We start from the raw sequence: 27,650 nt of genomic DNA on the forward strand, positions 1-27,650 counted from the left end.
AGGGAAGCACACACACATACACACATACACACACACACACTGCACTCTGTCTCTGAGGCGGAAGTGTGAAAACTCTTAAGAGTCATGAAGCTCATTGCGAAGGCGTAGTGGCTTGATTCTGTTTGGGTTTTAGGGCACATGACCCTAAGCTTTGTTTGACTGTGTAATGCAGCGAGATAATGGATAGTAATGTAACCAGCGATGTCTACCAATGGGACGACTGTAGACTTCAGTGGACCCAGCACAGCAGCAGCTTTCATCCTTATTTACAGAAATACTGAGTGCTAATATTTGTAATGATAACAACAGTAAGTAAGTAAGTACAACAGTTGCTGCTGTTTTAATTATATGCATAGTTTTAAGGCTGTTCTTTCAAACAGCTGTCATCTTACACCTGTCTGCCTCTCATCGCCATCACTCTGCAGCCACCAGAAGCTCTGTGTATGTCCCCATGAAGCTGTTTGATTAAAGTTTGGGCTTGAACAGCATCACATTATATGTTTAAGAACGCATCATTTCATTATTTGTCTTATGGATCCTCGTCTCCACCAAATATGAAGTTTCACCTCAGCCGGCCTTGAGATGAGATAAAGATCAAGATGCTTCTCACAGACAAATAAGTGTCTATTTGGATCCTCATTAGTTGTTACCTTGGCAACAGCTTGGACACGTACCAAAAATAAATGTACACTGCAATCAATACATGTTTGCATTGCACAGATACAATCACCATCACTCAATAAAAATGCAAAAGATAATAAAAACATAATAAAAATACATCAAAACCAAACAACTGACAGTAAAATCTCATAGTTTGAACACCCATACTGCAAAGAAGCTGAAAGAAGATGCACCCAAACAGCCATATTTATAAATCCATCATAATTTGACATATTTTTAAAGTGATAGAAACATATACACACACTTTTTCAACTCTCCAGTTACTTAATCATTGAATCACAGTGTACTGCAGATGCTGAAAAGAAGGAGAGTGATGTGGCTTTATAAGACAACTGTGCTGTTTCACTAAACTAACAGATCACTCTTTATTGTTCTGCATTGTCACTGAATCACAGACAGTAAACAACATTTGATCTCATTTTCTTTAATACAGCTGTTTATCTGCTAGATGTGGCGTCTTTATCACTTTTGCTGGTGCTTTTGTCACGTCGCTGCAGACCATGCGCGTGTGTGTGTGTGTGTGTGTGTGTGTGTGTGTGTGTGTACAGTAAGTGTTGTGATGGGTGTGTGTGTTGACAGTGCTCAGCATCCACAGATGGAAGAATGCCAGAGGATCAGAGTGAAGAGGAGGAGCCTGAACGGTCACAGTTATATAAAATAATTGGAAGGTTATGTAACTGTTCAATGTCTGATGTTGGATTTTTTTTTAAATTTATTTATTATTTTTTTTTTGATGGCTCTCCTGCGGCAGAGCTCCGCTTTTGCTGTCAATTAAAAACATTTACTGATTACAGGTTAGCTTTCGTCTTCCCACTTGCTCATCTAAATTGTCACTGTGACTCATAAAATAGTGCCTGTAATCACTGTCAGATTTATTTTGCGCAGCAGCTGAAGTGAAATGATGGGTTTGTTTAGTCGGATGGCGATACATTAGAGGAGCAGGTGCATAAACAAGCATGAGCAGGGTTTGATTGAAAGTTTTGCCACATCGAACATCTACACATCTGAAACAAAACCCTTTTCCAGAGTGAAAAGCTAAAGAGGTGACGCAGAACAGGGCTGACCTGAAACATGATAAATTCAGCTCAGCCTGTTCAAACTTCTATTACTCACTGTCAGTGCCACTGACTGATTCTGAATTCACAAAAAATACCTCAAATTATGGCACGTTATGCCAATAAAATCTGCCCTAAACAGTACATTTCGCAGTCATTATAAACCATATAAATACCACTTACTTTCTCTATCTCTTTATATCTTAATTGACAATAAAAATGTCATTTTTAAAAGCTATGCTCGCTTGTGATACTGCAGTTACTTCCTGTTTGCATTGCATTTGATTGGATGGTATGTCAGATGTTTCCTAGCAACTGATTCACACATTACCAAAGTCTTAACGAGCTATGACATTTCTTATGTCTTGATGATCAACCCGACTTAGTGAATCACTAGTTCCAAAGTAGCTCATAGTTCCTAAGTATTATCTATCGTTAATGTTCTTCATTTCACCTGTTTTGTCTCCTGTCACATGTCAAAATATCAAACGAAAAGACTTGTTGCATACAGGACAGAACAGCCGAAGTTACCTTTAAAACTCCTCGACATCAAATTACAGAAAGACCTGCAATGTCACGCTCAAACTCACAGGGTCAGAGCATCCTTTGCTAGCCAGCTGACAGCGAAGCTGCAGTCAGAGCAGCGGTCTGATGATTCCCTTTGCTTTCTGTCTGAACTCCCCTTTAGCTTTTCACAAGTATCTGATGTGCCAGGTGCCAAGGTAATCAGAACTATTCATTTGATTAAATATTAGCAACATAGAAGCATCAGTATTAAAGTCAGAGAGTTTCATAACAAGTTAGAAACTCTCTCCTGTTGCAAGACTTAATTGATCTGTTTGTGTTTAGTTTGAATGTCAGTGATGTTTGTGTGGGATGATGAATCTGTCACTTAAGATCCAACTTTCCTGCAACATACATATACATAGACACACATACACAGACATACAATGGTTGTGTGAAAAAGCGAATGAAGCAAACGGACGAGTAGGTAACAGCTCCACTGTGCTTGATTCTGAGAATCCACTTTCTGCTCACGTGAGAATAAGGCTGAGCAGGAGCTGTGAACTCAGGTCTGGGTTCATGCAGTCTTGTGACTATTGTCATGAAATCAAATCTTGCCACTTTAGCAGCTGGGGACACATACACCCTGAGCTGCCTGCATATAAATTGACAGTTGAAAGAACATGTGGCTGACAGAGAGACGTAGGAAACAATACTGATCCTCAGGATGATTGCTAATAATTTGTTGCATGTAAGAGCAGAAGTAGGCAGCTGCTGTGGATCTGAAAGAGGTTTGTGATCATGAGTCCTCTTACCGTTCGCACTGTTTTTCTTTGTTATTTATTTTCTCATTTTCTTCTCCTCATTAATGCAGGACATGATCTGCCGCATGCTTCTCAGTAATATCCTGCAATTTCCATCATTATGTCAGTCAAGCTCTGCATGGGCGCCTATGAACATGAGGGCTAAACTGTCAGTCACCTAGAAAGGAAAAATGGCCCTGGGTATCGTTCACCGCCTACCCAACAGCTGTAGACAGGTGTTTGTGTGTAGCTGTACAGTATCTGACAAGGTTTGAATTGTTAGGCTGCACACTGTTTCCTCTGCAGAGTGAAGATCAGCAGACAAATGATGAATCTACTGTTCAGATCATGTGTGAAGCAGTAGAAGCTGACATGTTAGACCAACCTCACGTGTCAAAATAAGTTTCATAAATAGGCTAATTATTTGACAGAATTGCTTTTCTGATGAAAGTCTCCCAGTTCCACGAAGAGCTCTGTATGAAACCACAATCCATTCATTTTTCCAGGAACTCAGCACAGCATGACCATTGAACTCGAATGTTAATGACTGCAAATAAAAGCAAATGCAACTGATCTCAGATGCGCATGAGTCTGACCTGCGATTGATGAGAAATCCTTTGAAAGCAAAGCACATCTAATTGCTGGTCTTTCAGAGGAACAACTTTCTGGACCAGAAGAAGAAAAACATGGCAACAGTGTTTCATTCAGATGGGAAAACATCAGCTCTGTTATGCTAAGTGGGAAGCTGCAGCCTTTGAGCTTATCTTAACATCAAGCCCGAGAACAGCTAGCCTGGCTCTGTCCAAAACATCTAGCACAACATCTAGCCAGTAAACCCGCACGCACGCACGCGCGCACGCACGCACGCACTTACACTCACACACATTGAAAGTTGCTGTTGCTCTACTAGAGCAAATAAATCCAGTCTCTGTGTTCTGTCCTTGGTAACTAATCTGTAGTGCGTATCTGCTCTTAGCGGGGTCTCCTCAGGTCATGTTATCGTGACACTCACACTGCCTCTCCTGCTCCAGTAGCTTGGTTTACCAAGTAAAAGGTCCTCAGGATGGACGTCTTTTGTCCGCATCTGTGGTGCAGCAGCAGGTTAGAAAATGCATTTTATATTCTCAGAGATTCAACATCCACACCTTGGATTTAATGCAGGAGAGCAGTTTCCTCTATTGCGCTGATGCATCAGCTTTCACATTCTTCAGGCTGTGTTCCTGTTTGTGTAGCCTAGCTGTCTCTGCTGTGATGAAAGCCAAGCATGTGAGAGCATAACTGTGCAACGCAATACCTGCACGTGTTCTTGCTTGCCCAGCTTACTGACTTACAGCAATATTGTCTCAGTGCCTCATCTCTCATCTTTTTCTTAATCTATCCACTGGATGGGTGAAGCACTGAGGATGTTTTGGCACTCATGCAAGAGACTTCATCAGCTCCTCTGGATTTGGATGATCATATCAGATTCGCAAAAAAGAAGAAATTTGTAACAATAAGCTAGCAGAAAACACAACAGACGATCGGTTACTGTTAACTTCTCACCATCCACCTGAGCAAAACCTCTGGTGAAATGTGAAACTTGCCCCACTGAGGAGAGGAATTATACAGTGCAGGGAACAAAAGCGCATTCAATAAGCTTTGTGACCTTTGGTGACCTTAAGTGAACCTTTTATTAAAACCCAAACTAGTCCAAAAAGAGAGAATACTGTATGTGCAAAGGGTAAAATTTCCATGCTTTTCAAGCCTGGTGATACACTGAGGCAGCACCTGTGACATTCTGTCTGACTGACTGCTTGCCAAAACATCACATGTGCAGAGAGGAGTGTACAGGTGCCTAAACTTGTGGCACACAGTCACACCAAACATGAACAAACGCATGTGGCCAGGGCAGAAGGTATTTGCCCATTCAGAGGAGGAGAAACTTAGCTTTGAGGAATGCCATGTGCATCATGAAATGATATTTCACTCCTTTATGTAGCATGATTATAAAGCAGGTTTATAAAAAAATGAAATCTTCAATACACAATATCCTCTACATTTTGTGTAGACAAAATCATCGGTGGCTGTATTTAGACTGGTGTCCACGATAGGCACTGAGCTGAATCTAAACATCTGTTCTCAGACAAAATAAAACAGTTACTGAAAAAAAAAAAAAACCCAATACTTACTGTATTATAGATTTTCATGTTTTTTTATATAACCTTTCAGGTAACTGCTGATCCACTCAAATGAAGCACTAGTAGGTATTTCCTCTCCTTTCATATACTTCAGTGAATTCAAAATGCTGAATCGAGCTGTCAGGAAATCCTTGCATGGGAAGAGTGCCTCCTTCTGGCCATCAGGATGAAGTAAAGGTTTTTAAACATAGTTTCCAGGTTACAGTGAGCATAAAACCAGTACCAGTAAAAGAAGGCTGAATATGTAACTTGAAAACAGAAAAGGAGCCTATTTTCATTTAAACTGTACATTTCTAATTCTGTCCTTCAGCACAGTCACAGTTCACAGTCATTAGATATGAATGATTTCAGCAAGCAGGCAAAAGGGCCAGAACAAAATGATCATAGTAAAACCAGAACTGCCCACTCTGTGGAGGAAGTCTAATACTCCTAATCAGCTTTACAAAATGCCACCTGGAAACAAATCCTGCACTGAAAACCTTTTTCTTGGCTTCTTCATGTCATTAATTTCAACATCATGATCTCCACCATTATAAAGATCCCCTGCAGTCTGACCATGCTTCCTGATGACTCCTGTCCTTTAACCTTAGCCAGCTGACGACTGGAGGTGTACTTCCTGGCGGAAGGTATCCACAGTGAGCAGTTAAAAGGCTGGCTTGAGTTTCCTTTCTGTACATCTATCGTGCTCCAGACATTGTATCTTCCATGTTGGTCCTCCTCTACCTCTGTGCTGGCAGAGTCCGTCAAGTTAACATCCCCCTGGAACCAGTGGATGATGCCACTGGGGTAAACTCCACCGAACCAGCACTTAGCATGAGACCCGTTGATGGACGAATTAGAACTTCCAGAACAATCTACGAAGATCGAGGTCTTTTAGAAAGATGAATGACAGAAAATGTTAAAAATAAATATTAGAAGTTAACTCACCCACTACTGTGACAAGAGTTGTAGCAGACTTTATTCCCACTTTGGAGCGTAGCTTGCAGAGGTAGCTTCCCTGGTTGACCGGCATCACGTTGAGGAGAGTCACAGTGAGAACGTGATACTGGGATGTCGGAGCCGAGCTCTCACACAGAAGCTCAGGGTCAGGTTTGAGGTCTCCATATTGACACGTTTTATTTCTAACGAGCCAGGTAAATAATGTGATATCCGAATGATGTAATGTGGCCTCACATGTCAGTGTCGCATTTTCTCCACACCGTGCCGCCACCTGGGAAATGGTCTGCAGCTCCACACCGTCACTGACTGAATTATCAGAGAGAGGGATGTTTAGGTCAAAGAACGATTCCTACAAAATCACATCATTCATCAGTTTCAGTGACGTTTTATTACCATTACCATTAAGTAACTATATTGAGGTCAATAGAAAGATTCAAATTGTTATAATTATCTGTGAAAGCAGTCTGTAGAGATGCTCTCTATGAGTTACAGTTGACTTGGACTTTGGGCTGCTGCAGACAGTCTGTACGATATTAGCTTAGCTTAGCACAAAAACATGAAAAAGGGGGAACCAGCCAGCCTTGCTCTGTCCAAATATCACAAAATCCACTTACCAGCATGTCTAAACTCGCTGCTTGACACATGATGTCTTATTTGTTTGATCCATGCTGAAACGGAAGTGTGACAACTGCGATACATGGGGCTTTGTGTTGGACTGACATTGGGCAGAACCATGCTAGCTGCATGTTATGCGTTGCCAAGTTAAAGATTTGTTGCTGTGTATTCACCACACAGACGTGAGAGTGCATCGTTTATCTCATCCGTCTCTCAGCTACAGCCATTACTGTGTTTCCCAGGATGTTGAATTGCTCCTCTAAGTCCCAAAACGGATTTAGAACAGGAGATTTACCATAAATACAAGAGAAATCGACTGAAAAAGTCAGTGACTGAAGGTCTCCTGTTTGCATTTTCCTCTTACAATTCGTCTTTTTCTTGAAATCATAAGTGTCCATTCAATGATGAGCACATATTTTCTATAAGCCACAACCTTTTAAATCATTTACAAAAGCACTCTGACGAACATGTCTTTTCATGCACAAAACAAAGCCTCACCAGTGACTGCCAAAGTGAACCAGATGATAGAAACCCAGCCATGAACGTGCCGCGTCCTCACAGCAGGGTACAAACTCATCACTTTGCTCTGTATTAAAACCAATATATATCTCATTAGATGGACCAGATGAAAGCCAAACAGAGAGCTACTACATGAAGTAAAACAAGCTCGTCTGCACTCACCATGGTGCTCTCCTGAACACTCAGCTACCAATTGTCTTTCATCCAGTGTAGATTTCTGCGGTCCTGCAGTTCAGGGTCTGCTTCACTAAATGTGCTGGAGCCCAAGAGGACGTGTTGTGTGGAAGAACATCCACTGAGTCAGCCTCAGCTTTTTAAAAGAATCCTCAGATCATGTGGTGTCAGGTTGTACTTGAGCGTGAGCTAACATGCCCTGGAATGAATGACCGAGAGACACGAAGAAGAGCCGAGGTTTCGCTTCCCACCTCCTTCATGAAACGCTCATGGAAAGAAAATAAGTGACACACACAGATCATGTCTCGCAAATTGGCTCTGCTTTCCTGGTATGTCATCTCCAACTTACACTTTTTTCTGACAGAAAACATTATTGTTCTGTTATTTTTAGCCTTAAAAGTCATACTCATTTTAGCAACATGTGTGGATTGAATCGGTTTTTACTCTAAAAAGCGATCTGCACACATTTATTTATCACATAATCGACTCTGTGTGCCTCTATATTTAAAACACAGAGGCTACATACATATATTTTAGAAAGTGCTGTAGTTCCCATTACTAGTGTTACGCCTGGCTTAGGGGTGCACAGGCACAACAGGAAAAGAGCCCCCCATCTTCCCCAAGTCCCAAGTAGCCACAGATCCTGCGCAAGTTTCACCAGTGATTACAATATTTATTTATAACAGAAAATGAATGAACAGAAGGTTCCAAACAATAATGGCTTCAGGATGGACCAAGGCCAAAACAACAAACAAAACAATTCTACTTGAGGAAGATATAACTTACCTACCAAAATAAAAGAACCAAAAGACATGAAACTTACCTCCCTAACTACACAACACAGGAGAAAACAATAAGTTAACAAAACTGGCACCCCTACTAGGAAACGTGTGGCCGGTTGGGAGAAGAGGGAGATGCTGAATGCGTGCTACTGTCCCACCGCCGGCCGCCACCTTGGATCCTTTTATAACTCGCACCTCTGGAAACAGCCAATCCACCAGCCAAGACCGGAAACCACTGACCAGTCACGTCTCCGCCATGACACACTCCAATCTGCATAAAGAAAATTATATAATACAGACAAGGAAAAACAAGAACTAACAGAGACTACGACTGCAGTTGTAACACCAGCCATGTTTGTCATCCTTTGATAGGTCAGGAGAAGAAGAACTGAGAGTTGAAGTTGGGGCTTAAGCCTTGTCACATTAGCAGGTTCAGGATAACATCAGTTCATGTTCATTCATATTTGTCCCTGAGGTTGTTTGTACCGCTCTCTGACTTATCTGTTGACTTGACAGTGCAGATCCTTAATTTAGGCTGTCAGACTGAAATGCTTCCTTTTAATCACCCGAGAGCCTCTCTGAATCTCTGAGAGATTTACTCTGAGTGTCAATTACAGATTACATCGACCAGCTGAATTTAAAGTGGTATGAGCTGCGTAAAGACGATGAAAAACGAGTGACATTTCTGCCTTCACTGACAGAACAAATGACAGCGTACACAACATAAATCGCTTTATCTGATACATCAGCGTGACATATATTCTCTCAGTCACTTTGTAAACAGCCTGTTTTACACCAGTTTATTTGTTTATGCTTTGGAGGAGATTCCTTTCAGATAGGTTTGTGTAATACTTCTCACTCTGACTCACTCAAAGCACTTATCTCTGGAGGCAGGTTCCAAAATGATGTGAGCTCCCCACAAGGCAGTGCTGGGAAAGCTGAGGTTAAGATTGACTTAAAGGCTCTTTTTTTCTCCAAAGAAGCAACGTGGCACTTGAGTTTGTTATATGAATTCTTGAAAACACTAAATCTTCTCTGTTATTCAGGGATTGGCTATTGTTTGTTCAAGAATAAGTGTAGCAGGGTGATGGTTTTGTCCTCAGAGAGCGGGCAATGAAATTGTACGATTCTTTTCAAAGTCGCTGAATTTTGATTTGCCTAAAGAACCAACAAACAAACCAAAAGAACAACTAGTGCAGACTTTAATATTTTAAGAAGATACAAGCATAATAGGTTGATTTTCAAGATTCTCCTCCTGCACAAGATATAAGTTATTTTGTTGCCCTGCTGAGAGCAAATCAACTGCTCAGCGTAAATAATTTATGCGAAACATTTCACGTCTGTCTGTAACTCACAGCAAGAATTGCACTCAAGATATATTGATTTTGTATCACTTTCATCCTCTGCATTTTAAAACCACAGACACGTCCCACCCACATTCTCCACTTTCACAGTAAACAGTGGAAAGGAGCTGTACTGTGTGTGCAGAGGATCGGCCTGATTATGAAGAGAGAAGCAAGTAATCTGCTTGTACCAGCCAGAAACTGGCAGAAACAGCAGAAAAGCTATCTGTCCAGACATCTCCCAACAGCACAGTGAGCCTGTGAGAAAAGGCGGGGAAGCGAGAAATAATAAGTTGGTCTTCCTCACGATGAGGCATTATCAGTTTCTCTTCTTTTTTAAATCAAAGGTTCCTCTGTGTGGAGCTAAGGCTCCATTTACACCTGGAATCAAATGTAATGTGTATCTGCATACATTATCTGGAGAATCACATCCAGTCCGATCTTTGCATTTACACCTGATAGGCATCCTTGTGTCTTGATTTGGCTCACATTATGATTGGATCTCAATATGCACATTACTTAGGTTTGGGTGGCAGACTCGTCGACAAACATGGCACACCCCAGGTGAAGGAGAGGAATGCCAAATACTGGTATCCTTCATTTTTTGAGAGGGAAGACGAGCTCGCCGCTGCAGCTTTGCTGGGCTTGTTTAAACTAGCATGAAGAGGCAGAGTTAGGTAACATTTCACTTTGTTTTGTGGATTTCGTTTTTGAGAATGAGGTCATACTATAAGGATCACATTTACACCTGGCTGAGATCCAATCACAATGCAAGACAAACTCCAGATTGGCCCCATTTAGATCAGTATTAACACTACTGTCAGGATTGTCAGTATCCTCCTGCTTGTTTCCTTGTCTCTTGTTTCCCTCCCTTGTGTTTCTTGTGTGCTCTCTCTCTCCCTGTCAGTGTGTCTCTGTTTGTGCCTGGGCTGACCTGGACTTGGTTCACCTGCTCCCCTCCTGCTGCCAGCCCACCTGCACACCTGAGGCTCATCAAGCAATCAGCACTCACAGTATATAAACTACAGTCAGATCCAGTCTTTGCCAAGTTGGCAGTTATCCTACATCAGGCATGTCCAAACTATTCCACAAAGAGCTGCGTGGCTGCAGGTTTTTCCTCCAACCAATCAAGAGGATGCAGTCTGACCAATCAGCTGTCTGAAGACTGAGATCAGCTGATGAAATGAGTCAAGTCTGGTGTGCTGCTGCTTGGTTGGAAAGCCTGTCCTGTGTGGTACTGTCTCAGCTCCTGGTTTGTGTTTCCTGGTCTAATCTGTGCTCCTGATCTCACATCTGTGTTTTGTCTCCTCTGCCTAGAAACCTCTGAGCCATTCTCCACCTGGCTTTCCTTTCCTGCTGTAAGTCAGCCAAATTTTCCTTGCCTTGTCTCCCTGATCTTCCCTCATCTGCTATTCCTCGTCGCCTGTCCGGATCAAGCTCCAGCGAACTGCACATTCTGAACATTTGTACTGCGCTAATAATCTGCTTGCATTGATTTGTCTACCGTTCAACTTCTGGGTCCTACAAGCTCTTTAAACCTGTTGGGCGACGCCTCTAAATGTCCAGTCGATCCCGACATTTTTCCTTATTCAGATAACAAATTTGGCATTAACATGTGGTTTCCCTAATGCAAATATATATAGATACATTGCATTTTAGTACCAGGTGTAAATGATGCCTACATGTCAATATAAGGATACTTATCAAAGAGCAATTTCATCACATTAATAGAAATAAAGTAAAGTTTATAGTTTGAGAAATGCTTGTTGTGTGTTTCTTCTTTATTTTACACAGTGGACAAAATCTATCTTAATCTGAAGCATGGAGACACACCAAAGTATGACATAAAAACTGCAATAGAGATGAGTTAATACCTCTGTCTGGCTGTAAAAACAGTACATCAGAGGTGCCATCAGGGTTTAAGGTTAAAGTTCAACTATTATTAAAATGACTTATAATTAGTTCAGCTAATTTCCCAAAAGTACATTTGCATGCACAAATATTAAGACATTTGCAGTTAGAGCCAAGCACGCATTCCATCACATAACTATTGATAACAAGACCAGAAATGATTTTTGTGTTGAGGGAAAATTGGCGAGAATAGGTAGATGGTGTCCAGACAGGTTGATGCAGGCAGGCATGTGTGAAAATAATAAAGCCATTAAACATTCTGGCTAACAGCAGCCAAAAAGTACCCTCCTGTCTTAACACACAGACAGTAATTGGAGATGTGGAGCAGCTGGGAAATGAAGCAGCAGGTCAGGGCTGATCAGTGATGAGTCACAGGTGTGCAGGGCCAGGGAGCACAATGAGGACACCTGGTGGACAGGTGAGGAATGGCCAAACAAGAGCAACTGGAGTCACAACAAAGACAGACAGACTGAGAGAGGTACGTAAGTGAAACAGCATTTTCTTGTAAATCGAAACAATCAGAAAATTGCCAGACTATTTTTCAGATATGTCAGAGTTGAAAGCAGTTCAGCTTGGGGTTATTGAAAATGTGTTCCTCCTGAGTGAAAGACAGACAAGAGGAGTAGAAAACAAAGTCTGTAGTGGTGGGAAAGATTTTCTTTAATGTGTCAAGATCCTGCCTGTGCCAAAGAACTGATGAGAACCATTTCACTCTGCCAGCACCGGTTTGCAAAATGAATGAAACTGATGTGTGCTTCCACGGTGCACCACAGCATGAAGGCTGAGCAAACACAGGCGCAGCCTTACAAACCCTGTGTTTTTCTAAATGCTTTTCATTTAATTTGAGCTCTTTTAAAAAGTTCAAGGTTACTGCGCTGTTTTCACTTCACAAGTCTTGCAAACTTGAGGATATCCATGTCTGTCTGCAGTTTTACGCCTTCCCACTTCAATGGGATATTGTACAACTCATATTAAGACACAGCACAGAGGAGTTCAGTCTTCATATTATTTCCTCTTTTTTTGAGCTGAAACACAACGTGATGGCAGATAAACATCTTAAAGAGTTCAGGTCCATCCAGTGTGCAGTGAAGTTTTCCTCAAGTCCTCAGTAAGGATACAGATCAGAGCCAATGTTGCTAACACAGCTAATACTCATCATTACAAGAACAGTGGCAAGTTACTGATTTGGACGTGGGCTACCTTTGAGGACAGTCAGACGGCAAATCTGATCAAGATATGAGTGCACGCTGTTTGTGCTTACATTTCATAGTCTGCATAATGTGCACCAATATAGCTACCGTCCTTAATATTTCATGAGCTTGTAATGTGTTTCATTCTTTAAAATGCTGAACTGTAATGCAGCTTATTAGTGCAGCGGTCACATGAATATAGCACAAAGAGCAGTATGTCTTTCTGCATGCAATGAGTGAACCTGACCAGCAGTCAACTCACTGGAAACTTCAATTTCCCCCAAAATACCACCAGTCTTCCAAAAAACAAATGCATGCAGGGTTTTCTGGGAAGTCTGCCTTTCACACAGCTTTGATCTGTTTATATACGCGGACCCCTGAGTAAGAGAGAACGTGAGCTCACACCTGTTTTTAGAATTCCCACATGTTGACAGATGCAGCTCTTTTCATGCAGTGCAGCATGACGGTGACAAAGAAAACCCCAGAAACCTTGAAAATGCCGTGCGAGGCGCTGCTCTGCACATACAGTCACTCACACAGAATGTACACACTCGCTCTGAAACTGTTGTTGAGGAGTGCATTTTAAGTATTTAAGTATGCAAGTATATATTTTATTAAATTGTTACTTAAGCGTGAAAGCCTCTGCAGAGGGAGGAGAGAGAGGAGAAAGACGTGGCGACGAAGATTCATAGATCCTCTCTGTTGGACCCTGGGGTTTGTAAGATGTCAGTTTCACACATCTTTTAGCTCATTTGCTATTTCATGCACCGCTATTAAGAGTTTAATGGATCTCAGTCTTGATGGAGCTGCATAAATGAACATCAAGACTATATCTACGTTTTCAGCACCAATACTGGAGCATCACAAGTGCTGTGCATCACTCTCAGTTACATTAATGGCCGTTATGGACATTTATGGCGATGCAAAGCAGGTGATCCATCAGTGAGAGGCGAGATACGTGCTGAGAGCTCCTTTCTGAGAAACAACTCATCATGCATTGCTGGTGGCAGGTTGGAGAGATGGAAATAAAGACTTTACATAAAATCATGTCTTTCAAGTGTTCGCGGGTGGAGTCAGTCAATGGCAAAAAGCAGTGCGGCTCAGTTCAATGGCACAAGTTGGTTAAAGTAGCGAGTTGAACTAAAAGCAATGGATGAATGGCTTATATAGTAAGTTATATAAAGGCACTGGATAAATGGTTGAAAGAGTGCACTATATAAAAATAAGGTCTAAATGGCTAAAATAGTTACCTAAGAGTATGGATGAATGGTTGAAATAGCTAGTTAGCTACGCAGGGGCGTCACACTGGGCGGGCCCGCAATGATACAATGGCAAGATGTGGATTTGGGGAGAGGGCTACAGAGAATGTCTGTACAGGGTCCAAGATTTTCTTCTACAGGCCTTAACTCGCCAGGAAACTGCTTAACTGAAAGAAATAAAAGGGTTGAAACATCCAGTTTCTGTTAGCGTGGTAGCATACAAACTGAAAGAGTGACAGTTGAGGTATATGAAGAAACTGAACAATATACACTTACAAACAACATGCGGTTCAATAGAAGGAACCGTTCATTGGAACAAAAAACAGTACCTGTGTTTATCTGTAAGAGGCTCTCAGGGTGTGTGAGAAAAATAAAGTACAGCATGTCAACTCTGACATAATAATATAATGTCAGTAATATTATCCTAAAGGATAAGCGTTTACTGTTTGTCTTCAGACGGCCTCCAATATCTGATATCTGACCTCTCTGTTTGTCCTTTCTTCAGGTTTTAGTCACAGCCAATTCTTCTGAAACAAACCAAAAGTCTCAAAAATCAACCGTGCATGAACTTGAGTGTCACTAAAATCATTTCCTAGCCACTTTGTTAAATGAGTGTTTGCCATCCTTTGTTTGCATCATATTTAAATGCACAGAAAGCTTTCTTTCCCCTGAAAGCCCATAATTACCCTGCCTTTACTCAGACACTTACAGTAACTATTATGGCATTCTCGCTACCAACATGATGGAGGTCGAGTCCAGAGAAGGGCACTGGAGACAGGAACTTTTTGTCAGAGTCTTTGTTTTTTTAGCTGCTTTGAGTGAAGCTCAGCAAAGAATGAAAGATATGTGGGCCCAAGTACTGAGAACTGCCCTGCTTAGCATTCAGCTCATGACTTTCTCCCACATTGCTGGCAGACAAACAATAGTAAAAACACCAGATATACTAAAGATTCACTGTATGTCTGGGTTTTATTTCTGCTGTGATCAAACCTACAGTGCTCCGTGCATTTGATTTTTCTCCCGATTTATAACACCTGAGCCTGTATTTTCCACTTTTCCCAGATGTGCAGCATATCTCTCTGTTAAATACAAATACGGTGTTTAAAGGCGATACTTTTTAAGAGTTCTTTGTCCTTGGGCGTCTCCTTTTGTGAAGCCTCAGTAAAGCAGAGGGAGTCCAAATCAAACTGTGGGAGTGAGAGAGGGAAACTGCCGTGCCAGTGGATACTCAAGAGACAAATATACAGGCAGAGAGGAAGATAGGGGGACTAAAACAGCGAGGCTCTATTTGTCAGTGAGATAACAAATATTGCGGATAATGCAGTGGCAGAGAGGCCAACGTGAAGCAGGAGACAATTACTAAAGAGCAAGAAGAAAAATCCAACGATATAGACAAGGATTTCTCAAAAGATGGAGGAAAGAAAAAGACATGAAAGGAAGAAAAAAGTTTGAGAGATATCCTGAGAGGGTGCTGCTGGTGTCCTCGGCCAAACTCTCAATGGGTGGCATGAGGGTTCATCTTCTCATCCATAGGGTCAGCTTCAATGAACAAAGGTAGATGCTTCTTTCGAATTAAAGGAATGTTTCTGTCAATCCGACACACACACGCATAACCTGCTTTCCTTCACCAGTATCTTGCTGAGGTTTTCTGTCATTCGGTCCTGCAATGAAGCCCTGCGGCCTGACAGGTGAAGACCGGCCATGTTGTCATCTGACAGTGCGTGAGTGCGAGCTGATCAGCGGTGCATTTTAAATCTCAGGCCGGCCTTGTAATGTCAGCAGAATCCTTCTCACCAGGCTGTGGGCCAAGAGGCAACAGCAGTGACAGGCAGAGCCAAGGCCCAACATGGTAGCAAGAGTGGAAACAGTTGTCACGGCAACAGAGGATGCTGCTGCTTGCTGTCCATTAGGCCAACAGTGGATGCGGCCCGAGACGACCTTTCTGTGTGTTTCGTCCTTTGATGTCTCTCATTTCTCATTTCAAATAAAACAGGACTTGACTTCAGTGTAAATCATTAGATTTACACTGAAGTTAAGTCCTGTTTTATTTTTATATGTTTTCATCCACAGTTCTTTTAAAGACATGCTCACAAATATGACGCAGTTTAAATGACAAAAGCCCGTCTGTACTCATGCCAGATTTCATTCAATCGATGCGAAAGCCACCACAGCAGCATCTGTACTGTGTGTTAACTCCAACTCTTCAATAATGTAACAAAACTGAATTGATCAGCCTTGTTAATGTAATACTTATTAGAAGCCAACATTTCCTTTTAATCAGGGAGGTACCGAATTAATTTAAATATCTCACAAAGACGGGCCAATCATTATTTTCACATTTACATGAAGATTAGTGATGTTTTCCTTACGAAAATGAGATTTACTGCTCCCCTTGAATTCAGCAGTTGTTTCAGTGTATTCTGCGTTCAGTCCGCTGGGGGTCGCTGCTGAGCTGCTGTCAATTTGCCGCCGCTCAGTCGGAGCTGTCCGCGGTGCTGAACTGTGAAGCGGAATGAAGTGAAAGTGAATGAACGATGTACAATATCAGAAATTGTGCCGAATGTATTTTGAAAATCATTGCATGTCATCGATAGATTACACAGATTGATTGTGTGTGTATACGCAGTGATCTTTTTTGCTAAATTAATATATCGTTAGATCAGATTACACAGTCTCAGACACTGCACGTCATGAAGAACATCACTAACACTGACCTTAATCTGACTTTTACAACTTGGATTGGATTGAGATGCTTTTATTAATTCTGTCTGTTTCTTCATCCATACTCTGCTTTCTTAAACACACACACACACACACACACACACACACACACACACACACACACACACACACACACACACACACACAAATGAAATACGTCTTCCAGTCTGAATCATTAGATGGCGCTATCAGGCCAAAGAGGTGCTCAAACAGTGAGAAAGAGACTCAGTCAGTTTCAAGGAATTCAAGGAAGTCAGCGGTCCTGTGTTATTGTGCTCCACGACTTTGATCAGGGATACAGTGAGACGTGATTAAAGGACAGTCACACTTTTTGTCCTTGTTGTTGTTCCTATTTACTCCTCCGCAGGACCTGAAGGAGGACTGTCGACCCGCCGCTTCAGGACGCACCGCCGGGATTCCCGCTGAAGTTGTTCTCACGCAGCGGACCGCTGGTGCCTGTTCGCCTCGGCTCTCCGGCCCAAACTTACGCTTTTGACGCTGATTGCCACACAGACTTGCACAATGTTAAGGAGATCCGGCGCTTTTTGCGTGTGTGGAAAATGATTGCAACCAGCTCCGACCTTTTCATTATGGTGAGGAGATGTCTTCTCACTTTCAAACCGTTCAGGTAAGAATGGGAAACCTTTTCTCTATTCACTGACGAGTAAAATGTTGACAGTAGATTACATTTCCTTGGCTAATTTCATACATTGTGACGTTTATTATTATTATTATTATTATTAATAATAATAATAATAATAATAATAATAATAATAATAATAATAATAATAATAATACTCTGCACCATTAAAGGGAAAAATACTAAGATGCAAAATCGATAGTTTTTAAGTCGCCATGTAAACATTTAATGCATATCTTGATGTCACGTATAATTATTGCTTTCTACAATTTTCTGCAAAATCGTGCAAGTTCAGCGCATTGGTTTTAATTGGAGCAACGAGGAGCCCGCTGTGCTGTAACGTGATTAACGTTTGCTTACTCAGCTAAAAGTTTCACCTCCCTCAGCTGGAGACCAGCGAAGGCAGATCAAGCGGCCGCAAAGTCATTAACTCCTTAAAACTAACTACTGGCTTTAACCAGATATTTTATGCACAAGCCCCAGGACTCATTAAGGAATGAGTGCTCACCACTGGCAGTGATGGTGTGCAGGCCAGGATAGGCAGCCACTGTCAGGTGTGAAGTTCCCTCATGTTTTACAGCTTTCTGAGTAAACGCAGTGTTACCACATTATGGTCTGTCAGGGCTCCAGGCCAGCACCTCTCACACTCAGCTCAGTGAATGGCAGAGAAGAGGCCTTGCTGCAGAATCAGAAGTATTGTGTTTTCTCTCACAGCACGCAGGCGTCCCTGAACATCACATCCCAGTTTTTCACCATTACCTCACATGTTAGATACTAATATGGCGCCATCATTCACTCGGGCTCTCGATGAGGGTCTGCAGCCTCTCTGTTGGCAGTTGTCTGCCTTGTGCTAATTCAAGAAAGCAAGCTGTGGTGTACAGAATGGAAATGTGACAATCTGTCCTGCCCCCCCCCCAAAAGGATTGTTTCCAAACATTTCGACTCCTGGAGACGAGCTGTTTTCAACAAATTGATCCAAAGCATCTGTTTTCAAAGCGGGAGAACTTGAGAAATGTTCACTGACCCCCCCCCCCCCCCCCCCCCCCCCCCCCCCAAAAAAAAACCCTGCAGCCATTCGCCTGTATTTTAATGCTTTTATTTGGGATGTTAGCTCACTGAGCACAGCGCGATGCAGACAGCCCATCCATGTGATGGTTCATTTGAGCCGACACAGTCAAGCGAGAACACAATGCTTTTCTGTGGGTTCATTGGTACAACATGAACTTTGGGAAATATGTCCACGCTCCATAAAGCTTCACAAAGGTCCTAGAGTGATGCTGTCTCAAAGAGCTCGCCTCCAAGTGAACTCTCTTGCACACATGCCTTTTTTCATAATGTTCTTCTTCTACTGTCACTCTTTGTCTGCCTCATGAGCTCGAACCTTGTCACTCTCTCGTGTGATGTAATCACCCTCTTGTCTGCAGGATCTTCGTGGTGGGGATTGGCTTCTTCAGCCTGTGCTTTCTAATGACCTCTCTCGGGGGCCAGTTCTCAGCCAAGAGACCCGGAGATTCCCCCTTCACCGTGAGGGCCGAAGGTAAGCCTGGGTTTGCATGTCACTGCTGCTTGGTCGCCTGTTACTACAGCGGCTGTGCCCTGCGCTGGTAATGAACAGGCTGGGAACATGCTGAGAGCTTCACGGGGCTTCCTTGATTGCCGCCAGTGGGCTGACTCACTTTGCTCATCGGGAGTGCGTTGGGGGGGCACTGTCGCACGGAGAAGCTGCTCTCTCCTCTCATTCCTCCATCTTTTTTTACACCTGCTTTCATCTCTGCTCAGTGCCCACATGGCTCCGTCCTGACCTACATGAACTCATTTATAGTAGTTGGCTGATTATTTGTAGAGCTTGAGTTTTGTGAATACTGATATTGTGGTTATGTTGACTCATGTAGGTGAATAAAGCAGAGACACAAAATTCATCATGTAGAGGAAGTAGTTCCCCATTGGGATTCATGTGGAAAGCTCAATCAAGCAAAAATAGGTTATTGCAAACAGGAATCACTCTGGGAGGAGGATTTAAATGTGAAAGTAACAGTACTTGTTTTAGTGATAAAAAGGTCTTATTGATGACTTCCTTTCTGATAAATCAAATTGTTTCTCAAAAAAAGTCCAAATGGCCGCTCAGGTGTAGTAGTAGCTAGCAACATTGACCTTGCCTTCGCGGAGATCAACAAATCAAAGCTAGAAACAAAGTCCGAAACACTTCAGAGACCCCCTCCCTGAGAGCAACCTGTTATCTTTCTCAGCACGTTCTCTGTGTTTGCGCTATGTGCCTCTGCATATAAATCACTACAGCAGCAGCCATTTGGGAGAGTCAGTGTTAGCTTTTGGACTATTGTCTCTCACCTTTTATCTCTGCATGGCACAAGGTTGACGCTGCGTGTCATCCTCTGTGACGGGTACCAGCTGGCACGGGGAGAAGCCACGCTGCCATCTATCAGAACCCATCCAAGGACGCCCGTTATTTGGAGTTTGTACGGAAAATATTACGCTGATCTAAATTTATAATAAATGAATAATGCATTCCACCTTTGGGCCAATCACTGACCAGCATGTGGCCTCGTGGTGGTTGTGTAAGATCTAAAGATAGTGTTGGTTTTGACTGATTCACTTGAATGACTGGACTAATATTGGCACATAGTCATAATAAAAATAGTAAACTTTAATTGTATAGCACCTTTCATAGAAGAAATCCAGCTGAAAGTGCTTTACAACAAGCACATCACATGCAACAAGTGCTTCATGTTAAAAAAGACTAAGGATAAACATAAAAAAGGGATAGAAAATTAATTTAAAATAAGATGGAGAATAAAACCCACTTGATAATAGTAGTGAAAATAAATAAAAAAATAAGTATGAAAATAGAATGCATAATATGAGATGGTAATAAAACCACTGAGTAATGATGATAATAAAATTAGCACACAGAATGAGAAAACAACATAGTTTTCTAGTTGAAGGCTAAAGTGGAGAGTTTTTAGGTTTCTTTTAAAAATATTCAGCGAGCTGCTTCCCTCATATCTGTACATAGTTTGTTCCAGAGCTTCAGGGCGTAATGGACAAAGGCTGCATCCTCAATTTTTTTTCAACTGTTGCTGGAAACCTCCAGCAGACCAGCAGCAGATGATCACAGCGTTCTTTAAGGCAAATGGTGAACGATGGATGGGATTTAGCGATGTGGCTTGGTCCTTGTCCATTAAGGGCTTTGTATACAAGGAGGGTGACCTTAAAATCAATTCTGAATGTTACAAAAGAGCAGCTAAAGCTGGACTGATGTGCTCTCTGCTCTTGGTTCTGGTTAATAGCCGAGCTGCAGAGTTTTGAATGAGCTGTGAATTGTGCATTACAATAATCGAGTCGGCTTGAAATAAAGGCACGAGTCAGTTTTCTTGATGCGGGACTTGAAACCTCCGATTTAATCCAGGGAGTTTTCAGTTTTGTCCTTGTTTTACTTCAAGAAATCATTGCCGATCTATTTATTTATTGCCAAAAGACAGCTGGAGCCCTTCCTGGGGAAAATTGGTGCATGTAAGTTATGCAGGTGTCATCATGGGATACAATTCCAAGGATTTCACCTATTTACAAACTAGTGTATGCAGAGCTGGTTTGGGGTGAAGGAGAGATCAAGCGGGGGGGGGGGGGTGGAAAACAAGAGAGCTGTCTGATTAATTAACCAGTCATAGGCTGCAGTCAAGGGAAGGCATCGGGCCTCGAGCTCATTAAACACTGCCTCGCCGCTGACCAGGGAGAGCCAGTCTGTGCAAATTCTCACCCCCAGAGTGCGTACGTGTGTTTGTGCACATGTGCATGTTTGGGAATGAGGATTAGCGGCATGGGGAGTTCGCGTAATATGAGTGAGCGAGGATGAACTGTTCAGTGGACCTTGATGGCACTAACTGTAAACACCCATCCAGCCTCTGCTGCTGGACGGTGCGGAGAGCCGCGGAGCACGCATGCACCTGCACCCATGTTGTCAGCCTGTGCACCAACATGTGTGCGACATGCACTCATGCAGGAAATGTAGAAATGTCAGAGAAGCAGCGGGGGCACCTTAACATCCGCACTATTTTGAATCTGAAAGGGTAAGCAAAATGGCCAGGCTGTGCTGAGAGCAGCCACTGCCTCGTTTAGTGCCCGTCTTGTGAATGGCAACAATTGTCTGGAGAGCAAAAGGTTTGAAGAAAAATATGTAATTATTGTCTCACTGCTGCTGTTTCTCTCCCTGCCTTTCTGTCCCCCTCCACTTTTCTCTTTTTAAATGTTTCTCTCCAGCTCTGTCTCTCTAAAAATTTTTTTATCTAAGATGCATCAAGACTCTTACACCTTCTTTCCAGATTTCCACAGGATCTATTTACTGCAGAATTATAGATTTCTATGTACTGTTTATTATATTACTGTGTATCAAAGTGTGCACTCTTTGACACTCTAGAATACCACTTAGTTGCACTGGGATACTACTGTAAGCAATATCCAGATTTAAAATGCATGCATTTCATTCTTCACGTCCCTTTGAAGGTACAGGAAACTAATGATGTGGAAAAGAAGTAAGGGAGGGGGGGCAGAGGGAGACTATTTCTACCAGAGTGGGAAGCATGAAAGGCGGAGGCATTTGATCCTAGATATCTTAAAGGCTCCAGAGGTGCACTGTGGCTTTCTAATAAGCTCTTTGAAGACCACCTTCACAGTGTGTCTTTTTACCACCGAGGTCTTAATGCAGCTTTGCCACAAAGGGAGAAATGGGCCTTGGATGCTTTCAAGTCTTAACCCGGTCAGAGCAAGACTAATGGTTCAGATGTTAATGCATTTTCTATTCCAACCTGCAAGCCCCATTACCTGAGTTTTTTTTTTTTTTTTAAACCTACATCTTCTAAATTACGGGAAAACATATTTTGCTGAAAACAGAGTAATGCATCTCTCACCTAAAGCTTAAATCTTTACCCATTCAAACTCTTACATTTGCTCCTTTTATATTTGTCGTGCTGAATCCATATTGCTATAAATATATGTTGAAATTTCTTCTCACATGCTGGTGGCTGCACTGCTGAAATGATACAAAGGTAAAAGAAAACCTGCCTTTGCCAAATTTGAATCCATCACTGAGCAGAGCATCAGGTGTGCAAGGAGCATCATGTTCACTATCCTGTTGACTGCGATCCTTTCACACTGACAGAACTTTTTTATTTCACGCCTCAGCAGACTTCACTATGCGATGCGTGGAAATGAGTCCTAATGGACATCGCGTTTGTGGTGTGGCGTTTGCATGTCTACCAAAGCGGTGAACTTCAGTTTTTCGTTTGAAATGAGAAAGGGGATAACTAATCTGCCCGAAATAGAAGCGCTCTTATCCAGTGTTTGTAGATGTTATGAACAGAATAAACTGACCTTTGCCTACTGATGGAACTTCACCGGTAGATTAGAATAACTGGAAATGAATGTGTGCCTGACTGCCTGGCTTTGCGCCTCTGCAAAAAAAAGAGGTGTGAATAAGAAATGCTCATTGTTCACTCTGTCTCATGCTGCTGTCACCTTGTGGAAAGACCAGTGATTTTCTCTTGGATTGCGAGGCAGGTACAACAACAGAGGTTGTACTGATTGTTGTTTGAAGCGGGCAGTGACACTCGACAAGATTCAGCTGCAGGCGTGTCTCGGATTGCTTTGTTGTTTATGGCTTTGTGGCAATCAGCATTTTTTATTATGCTTTAAATAAATGATGCTTTTGATGTTAGTGGCATTGTTTCACATCAAGAGAGACGTTTTAGACAGACTGTTGTCACCACTGCCGCTTATTAGTCGTACAGCAATGACTGTTAAGAAGCGCTCAGTGTATGTTTAATACTGTGTGTAGACACGCCGACGTCGACCCATCGCTTGATTGCATTGTTTCCTGGGGGAAACAGTGGCATACGAAGTAGCACCACTAGTTTTGATTGCCACTCTGTAAATTAGCTGCTGCAACATTATTACCTTTTTATCTGTTGGTGGCCAGGCAGGATTTGCGTGCACATGGACATATCAGCATGCATATTAGTAGCATATTGGCTCTTCAGTACTCATCGTTAAGCACTTATTAATGCCTTATTCTGGGGGTTAGGGTTATTACTCTGAATAAGCAGTAATTAGGAGGTCTTTGAGGGAAAACTCTGGGTTAATGGCTGAGTTAACTCTTAATATACATGCTAAGAAGCAACTAGTTAATAGTGAAAATGTGCACTGTAAATGTTACCAGACAATCACTTTCAAAGTAATTAATCCACAGACAGTTTGGCCACTAATTTGAAAAGCGACAACACACCGTCTCTATCACTGTATAATATGAACTTGAAGTGAGTGTGGTAGGCAGGTCGATTTCAGCTTCTTTTGAAGCAAATGTGTTGTCGATCATGAGCTGCAAACTGGGTCAGGAAATTCACTTCCAGACTCGGTTTATGTAGCATTTTCTATTCTTGTTGTGTCTTGCATTCATGCAAGATTTTGTGTGTGTGTGTGTGTGTGTGTGTGTGTGTGTGTGTGTGTGTGTGTGTGTGTGTGTGTGTGTGTGTGTGTGTGTGTGTGTGTGTGTGTGTGTGAAAACAGGAAATATGTTTATGCAAATGCTCATCATGTTTTTATGGTTCTGCAAAATCTGAGAATAGAGCATAAAAGAGAATAAAACTACTAAACTCCCGTCCTGGAAAATGATTGTATGCCGTGTTTTTAGGTACAATGGGTTTTTAGTAAAGGTATACATATGAGCAGACTTTGAACTCTGTATCTAAATAAGCCTTTCTTCCCCTTCAAAAGTCTACACAACCCATATATCGAAAATCAAATGACAGTTTAATGGTTTAAAGCTGTGGTGGATCAATAAACAGTAGGCTGCAGTTTTTCAGTGCACAAACATCACTATGCTTCAAAGTAAACGTCTTAGCCTAAATACTGTGGGAAGGGTCAGAAGAAACAACTCAGGAAAAAAGATTCAGGTTTTAATTGAAGCTACAGAGAGCCACGTTTTAAAAAATAGTGCGAGTTTCTTCCCTTTTCCAGGCTGTCAGACGCAATAAGAGGCTGGAGCCGCACAGAGGATAAGTGACGGAGGTTTTTCAGCTCTAATAGCTTCTGGATCTGGCAGCCAAAAAAAGAAGAGAGAAACTCAATCTAAATCAGCCTTTTCTGTAATGAATATTTGAATTAGGAGTGGCAGGGAAAGGTCTGTCTGTGCATGTGCATGTCAGAGCGCAGAGCAGGAGGGAAGATGTGAATTTATCCTGGTGACAGGTGAGATAGAGAGGTCTGACCCTCAGCTCGCCCATGAAGAAAACTAGGCAGCCAGCAGGCATGTAAGAGATGACAGGATTTATTTTTTTGGCTCTCCATACTGCCAATCTTTTTTTCATTTATACTGAATATGACACACTGCTATTATCAATTGTCCATGAGGTCTTACAGAACTATATGTTTTATTGGATTCTGTTGATGCTGCCGTTGGAAAAACGTCTCCATCACTCAAAACACGTGTGATAACAGTGAAGAAGACTCTTTTCCTCCTGTCCACATGTAGATTCTGTTATATTGGGCACCCACCTATGTAATCAAGGTGCTGAACAGTAGATCTGAAGTGGTCTTATGGTCTTTGTGCTGTTGGTCATTTCATTTTCCTGGAGAAATAAGGTGAGACTGGTGTTATTGCAGCAACTTTATTGCTTATTTCTTACATCAGTTATTTTGTTGTGGCAGTTTTGTGTGTGTGTTTGTGGCTGACGGCTCATGAGCTTTCCTTGCAAGTGCTGCTCATTGTCCTTATTTAAAGAGAAGGTTGACTAAAGCAGCATATTAAGTTACGGTATTCTGCTATTTTATCTCAACAGGGAATAAATTAGATATACTTTGTGCAGAAATTACATCCATCATCTGAATATTGGAGCATCTCGGGGAAAAATGCGATTCTATGTCCGGATCGTCCGTCCAAGATTGTGTCAAGCAGCGTCTTAATCCACACTCTGCATGAGGGCTGAGGTGGTGCCACTGCTCTTTGTAAAAATGATTCTGTTTGTGAAGTGATTCACTATGGCTCTCTGTAAATCAATTGAGTATCACTATTTAAAATCCAAGGACGTGGGGATTGAATGTAATATGCTGAATCTTTGATGTCTCAAGAAAGATATTCAGTCTTTAATGCTGTTTGACCAAGATCATTTTTTAGAGGCCTTATCTAAATCAACCTTGGACGGATCGATCAATAAAAGCGGTGGCACCTGTTGGCGTCTGACTTGGAGATGTAACACTCAGATGTTTTTTTTTTTTTAAGCTTATCAAAATACTAATGTGTTAGTCATGTAAAATGCTTAGGCTGCATTGGCTCAGGGTGAGGGCTTAAAAGCATGACTCAGACTGAACAGGTGAGGTCAGAGCAAAGTGTGCTGAGGTCATTGACGAGCAGAATTCAGCAACGAGCAGACAAACGACTCGAACACTGCAACGGCCCAGTGGACCATCTGGTGGAGAACTGCAGCTGGAGGGCAGTGCATACGGTTTAACTGCAGAGCAGATGAGAGAATTAGGAGAATGTGTGACAGCGTGGGGATCAGTTGATGGGCAGACCTGCACTGATCCCCATTCATTTTTAATGTTCCCAAGCACGCTCGCCTGGATGATTTATAAAAAGACAGCTTTTTTTTCACATTTTCAGGCATTAGCTGACCTCTCATGTAGTCAATAGTGGTATTTGATGTAGCCAGCTTTAGTGGATGTGTATTATAAGATAATGGCTTGTTAGTTTTGTGAGCGGCGGCCATGACATCAAGGCCTGCATCTAGCACGACCAACAAAAGAGTGGACCATGGGTGGAGGAACAAAGTGGACATGAGTGAGGCATAAATGCTTCGTCCATGATCAGGGTTTAGCCCTGGTCCTGCCTGATAGATACTGTGCCTATGAAAACTGGACTTTCCCTACAAACAGCTAGTGTAAGACTGCAGTGGCTATTTTGAACACTTGAACAGTGTCTTCTTCCACCGTCTCTCCCTGTAGAGGGTTGAATGAGTTTCTTTAAAGAAAAAATATTTAAATATTTGCTTGAATGCAGTTGCTTGCCTATTTTGCACTATTGATTGCACTTCTTTCTTTGCCTAAATTGAGCAGTTGCTTTCATTCATTTGTATTCCCTTGTGCATGCTGTGTGAACGTCTTAACATAAGATAAGATTAGGATGTGAGTAATTATGACCATAGAAGCACGGTAAATATGGAAATGCATACATACTGCCAATGTATTCTACGTTATGGGAGCAGTCCCACCTTCCTTCTCTCCCAAATTAAACACAGAAAAACTGATTATTGCTGTCTCTTCGCCATTCTCCAGGAAAAAATTATATTATATATTGAATTTAAGTGTAGTCAACCTTGAAATCATTTCATATTATGCATTAGTATTTACTGAAAGTTGCTGCAAATGGAGTCTCTGCTGCCGGCTGACTCACTGGAAACCGTTCAAACAGGTTGACAGGAGCTGTTTAGAGATATATGAACCCTGTGACCTTGTAATGGTGAGATCAAAGTGGGTCGCAACTCTCTTTTTCGACGGGTCTGGTGACGGGGAAAGTGAGAGCACAGTGAGAGCTGGTCGGGGAGGGCGGGAAAATAATTTGCATATAGCCACATAAGACCGGTGAAAGGCTTTGGCTGAGACACAGGTTCACCAGCAGTGCATAGTCTCTATGGGCAGCTGTTTGTAGCTGGTTGGCCAGTGTTTCGCAGTGCAGGCTACAGTGCAAATGGTGATCTAATTGGAATTTGTTCATAATATCGATTGTGCTGTGGCACTTCCGAAATTGAGTCGTTAAAGGAGATTAGCTGCTGCTAAATTGGTCCTTTATTAACCAGCAGATGAGGAATGACACAGAGGAGGCTGTGCATTAGCACATAGATACCATCAACTCCTGCTGCACCACTGTCAGCACCCCGGACTGTGCATCGGAAAAACCACATTAGCCAGTGTTTCCCGAGAGGGGGCAAGAAGCAAGAGTAAAAAGCAGCCTGATGAACAGTTGATTACAAACATATATAAGGCTGAGCTCTAAAAATGTACTGTGTAGGAAGGGTGTTCGGTCTCAATAATGGTGATATACGAGCGCAATGTGTGCAAGGAGCATTGCTGTGAAGAAATGTTCTTCCCACACTTTATAGCACAGAGGCTTTGTTTAGATTTAGTGCAGCCAGCGGGTACACAGTAGCTGGTAGAGGATCCTCTGATTTTAGCAAATATTCTGAAAATCTATAGATATCCTCACAATTAAAGGCACATAACAATGGTAGAATTGTTTGGAGGGGGGGGTTCTATAGATCTTGGTGCTGAAGGTTTGG

General features: G+C 42.2%; 2 protein-coding genes across 2 annotated transcripts in view; one reads left to right on the top strand and one right to left on the bottom strand.

Moving 5' to 3' along the window:
* Positions 1–4,692: 4,692 nt before the first annotated feature.
* Positions 4,693–27,650, bottom strand: part of LOC139344013 (uncharacterized) — a 62,035-nt gene continuing 39,077 nt past the window's right edge. Inside the window, exons 2-5 of the mRNA XM_070981897.1 lie at positions 7,456–7,532; positions 7,273–7,360; positions 6,148–6,465; positions 4,693–6,074 (exon numbers count right to left, since the gene is read on the bottom strand). Of these exons, the coding sequence (XP_070837998.1) occupies positions 5,716–6,074; positions 6,148–6,465; positions 7,273–7,360; positions 7,456–7,458 (768 nt within the window). The 5' untranslated portion in view covers positions 7,459–7,532 and the 3' untranslated portion in view covers positions 4,693–5,715. The remainder of the gene's footprint in view (positions 6,075–6,147; positions 6,466–7,272; positions 7,361–7,455; positions 7,533–27,650) is intronic.
* LOC139344014 (alpha-1,6-mannosylglycoprotein 6-beta-N-acetylglucosaminyltransferase B-like) overlaps positions 16,905–27,650 on the top strand; it is a 54,720-nt gene continuing 43,974 nt past the window's right edge. The window contains exons 1-2 of the mRNA XM_070981898.1: positions 16,905–17,301; positions 18,738–18,850. Of these exons, the coding sequence (XP_070837999.1) occupies positions 17,234–17,301; positions 18,738–18,850 (181 nt within the window). The 5' untranslated portion in view covers positions 16,905–17,233. The remainder of the gene's footprint in view (positions 17,302–18,737; positions 18,851–27,650) is intronic.

This window comes from Chaetodon trifascialis, chromosome 15 (assembly GCF_039877785.1).
Source record: "Chaetodon trifascialis isolate fChaTrf1 chromosome 15, fChaTrf1.hap1, whole genome shotgun sequence".
Classification (NCBI taxonomy): Eukaryota; Metazoa; Chordata; class Actinopteri; order Chaetodontiformes; family Chaetodontidae; genus Chaetodon; species Chaetodon trifascialis.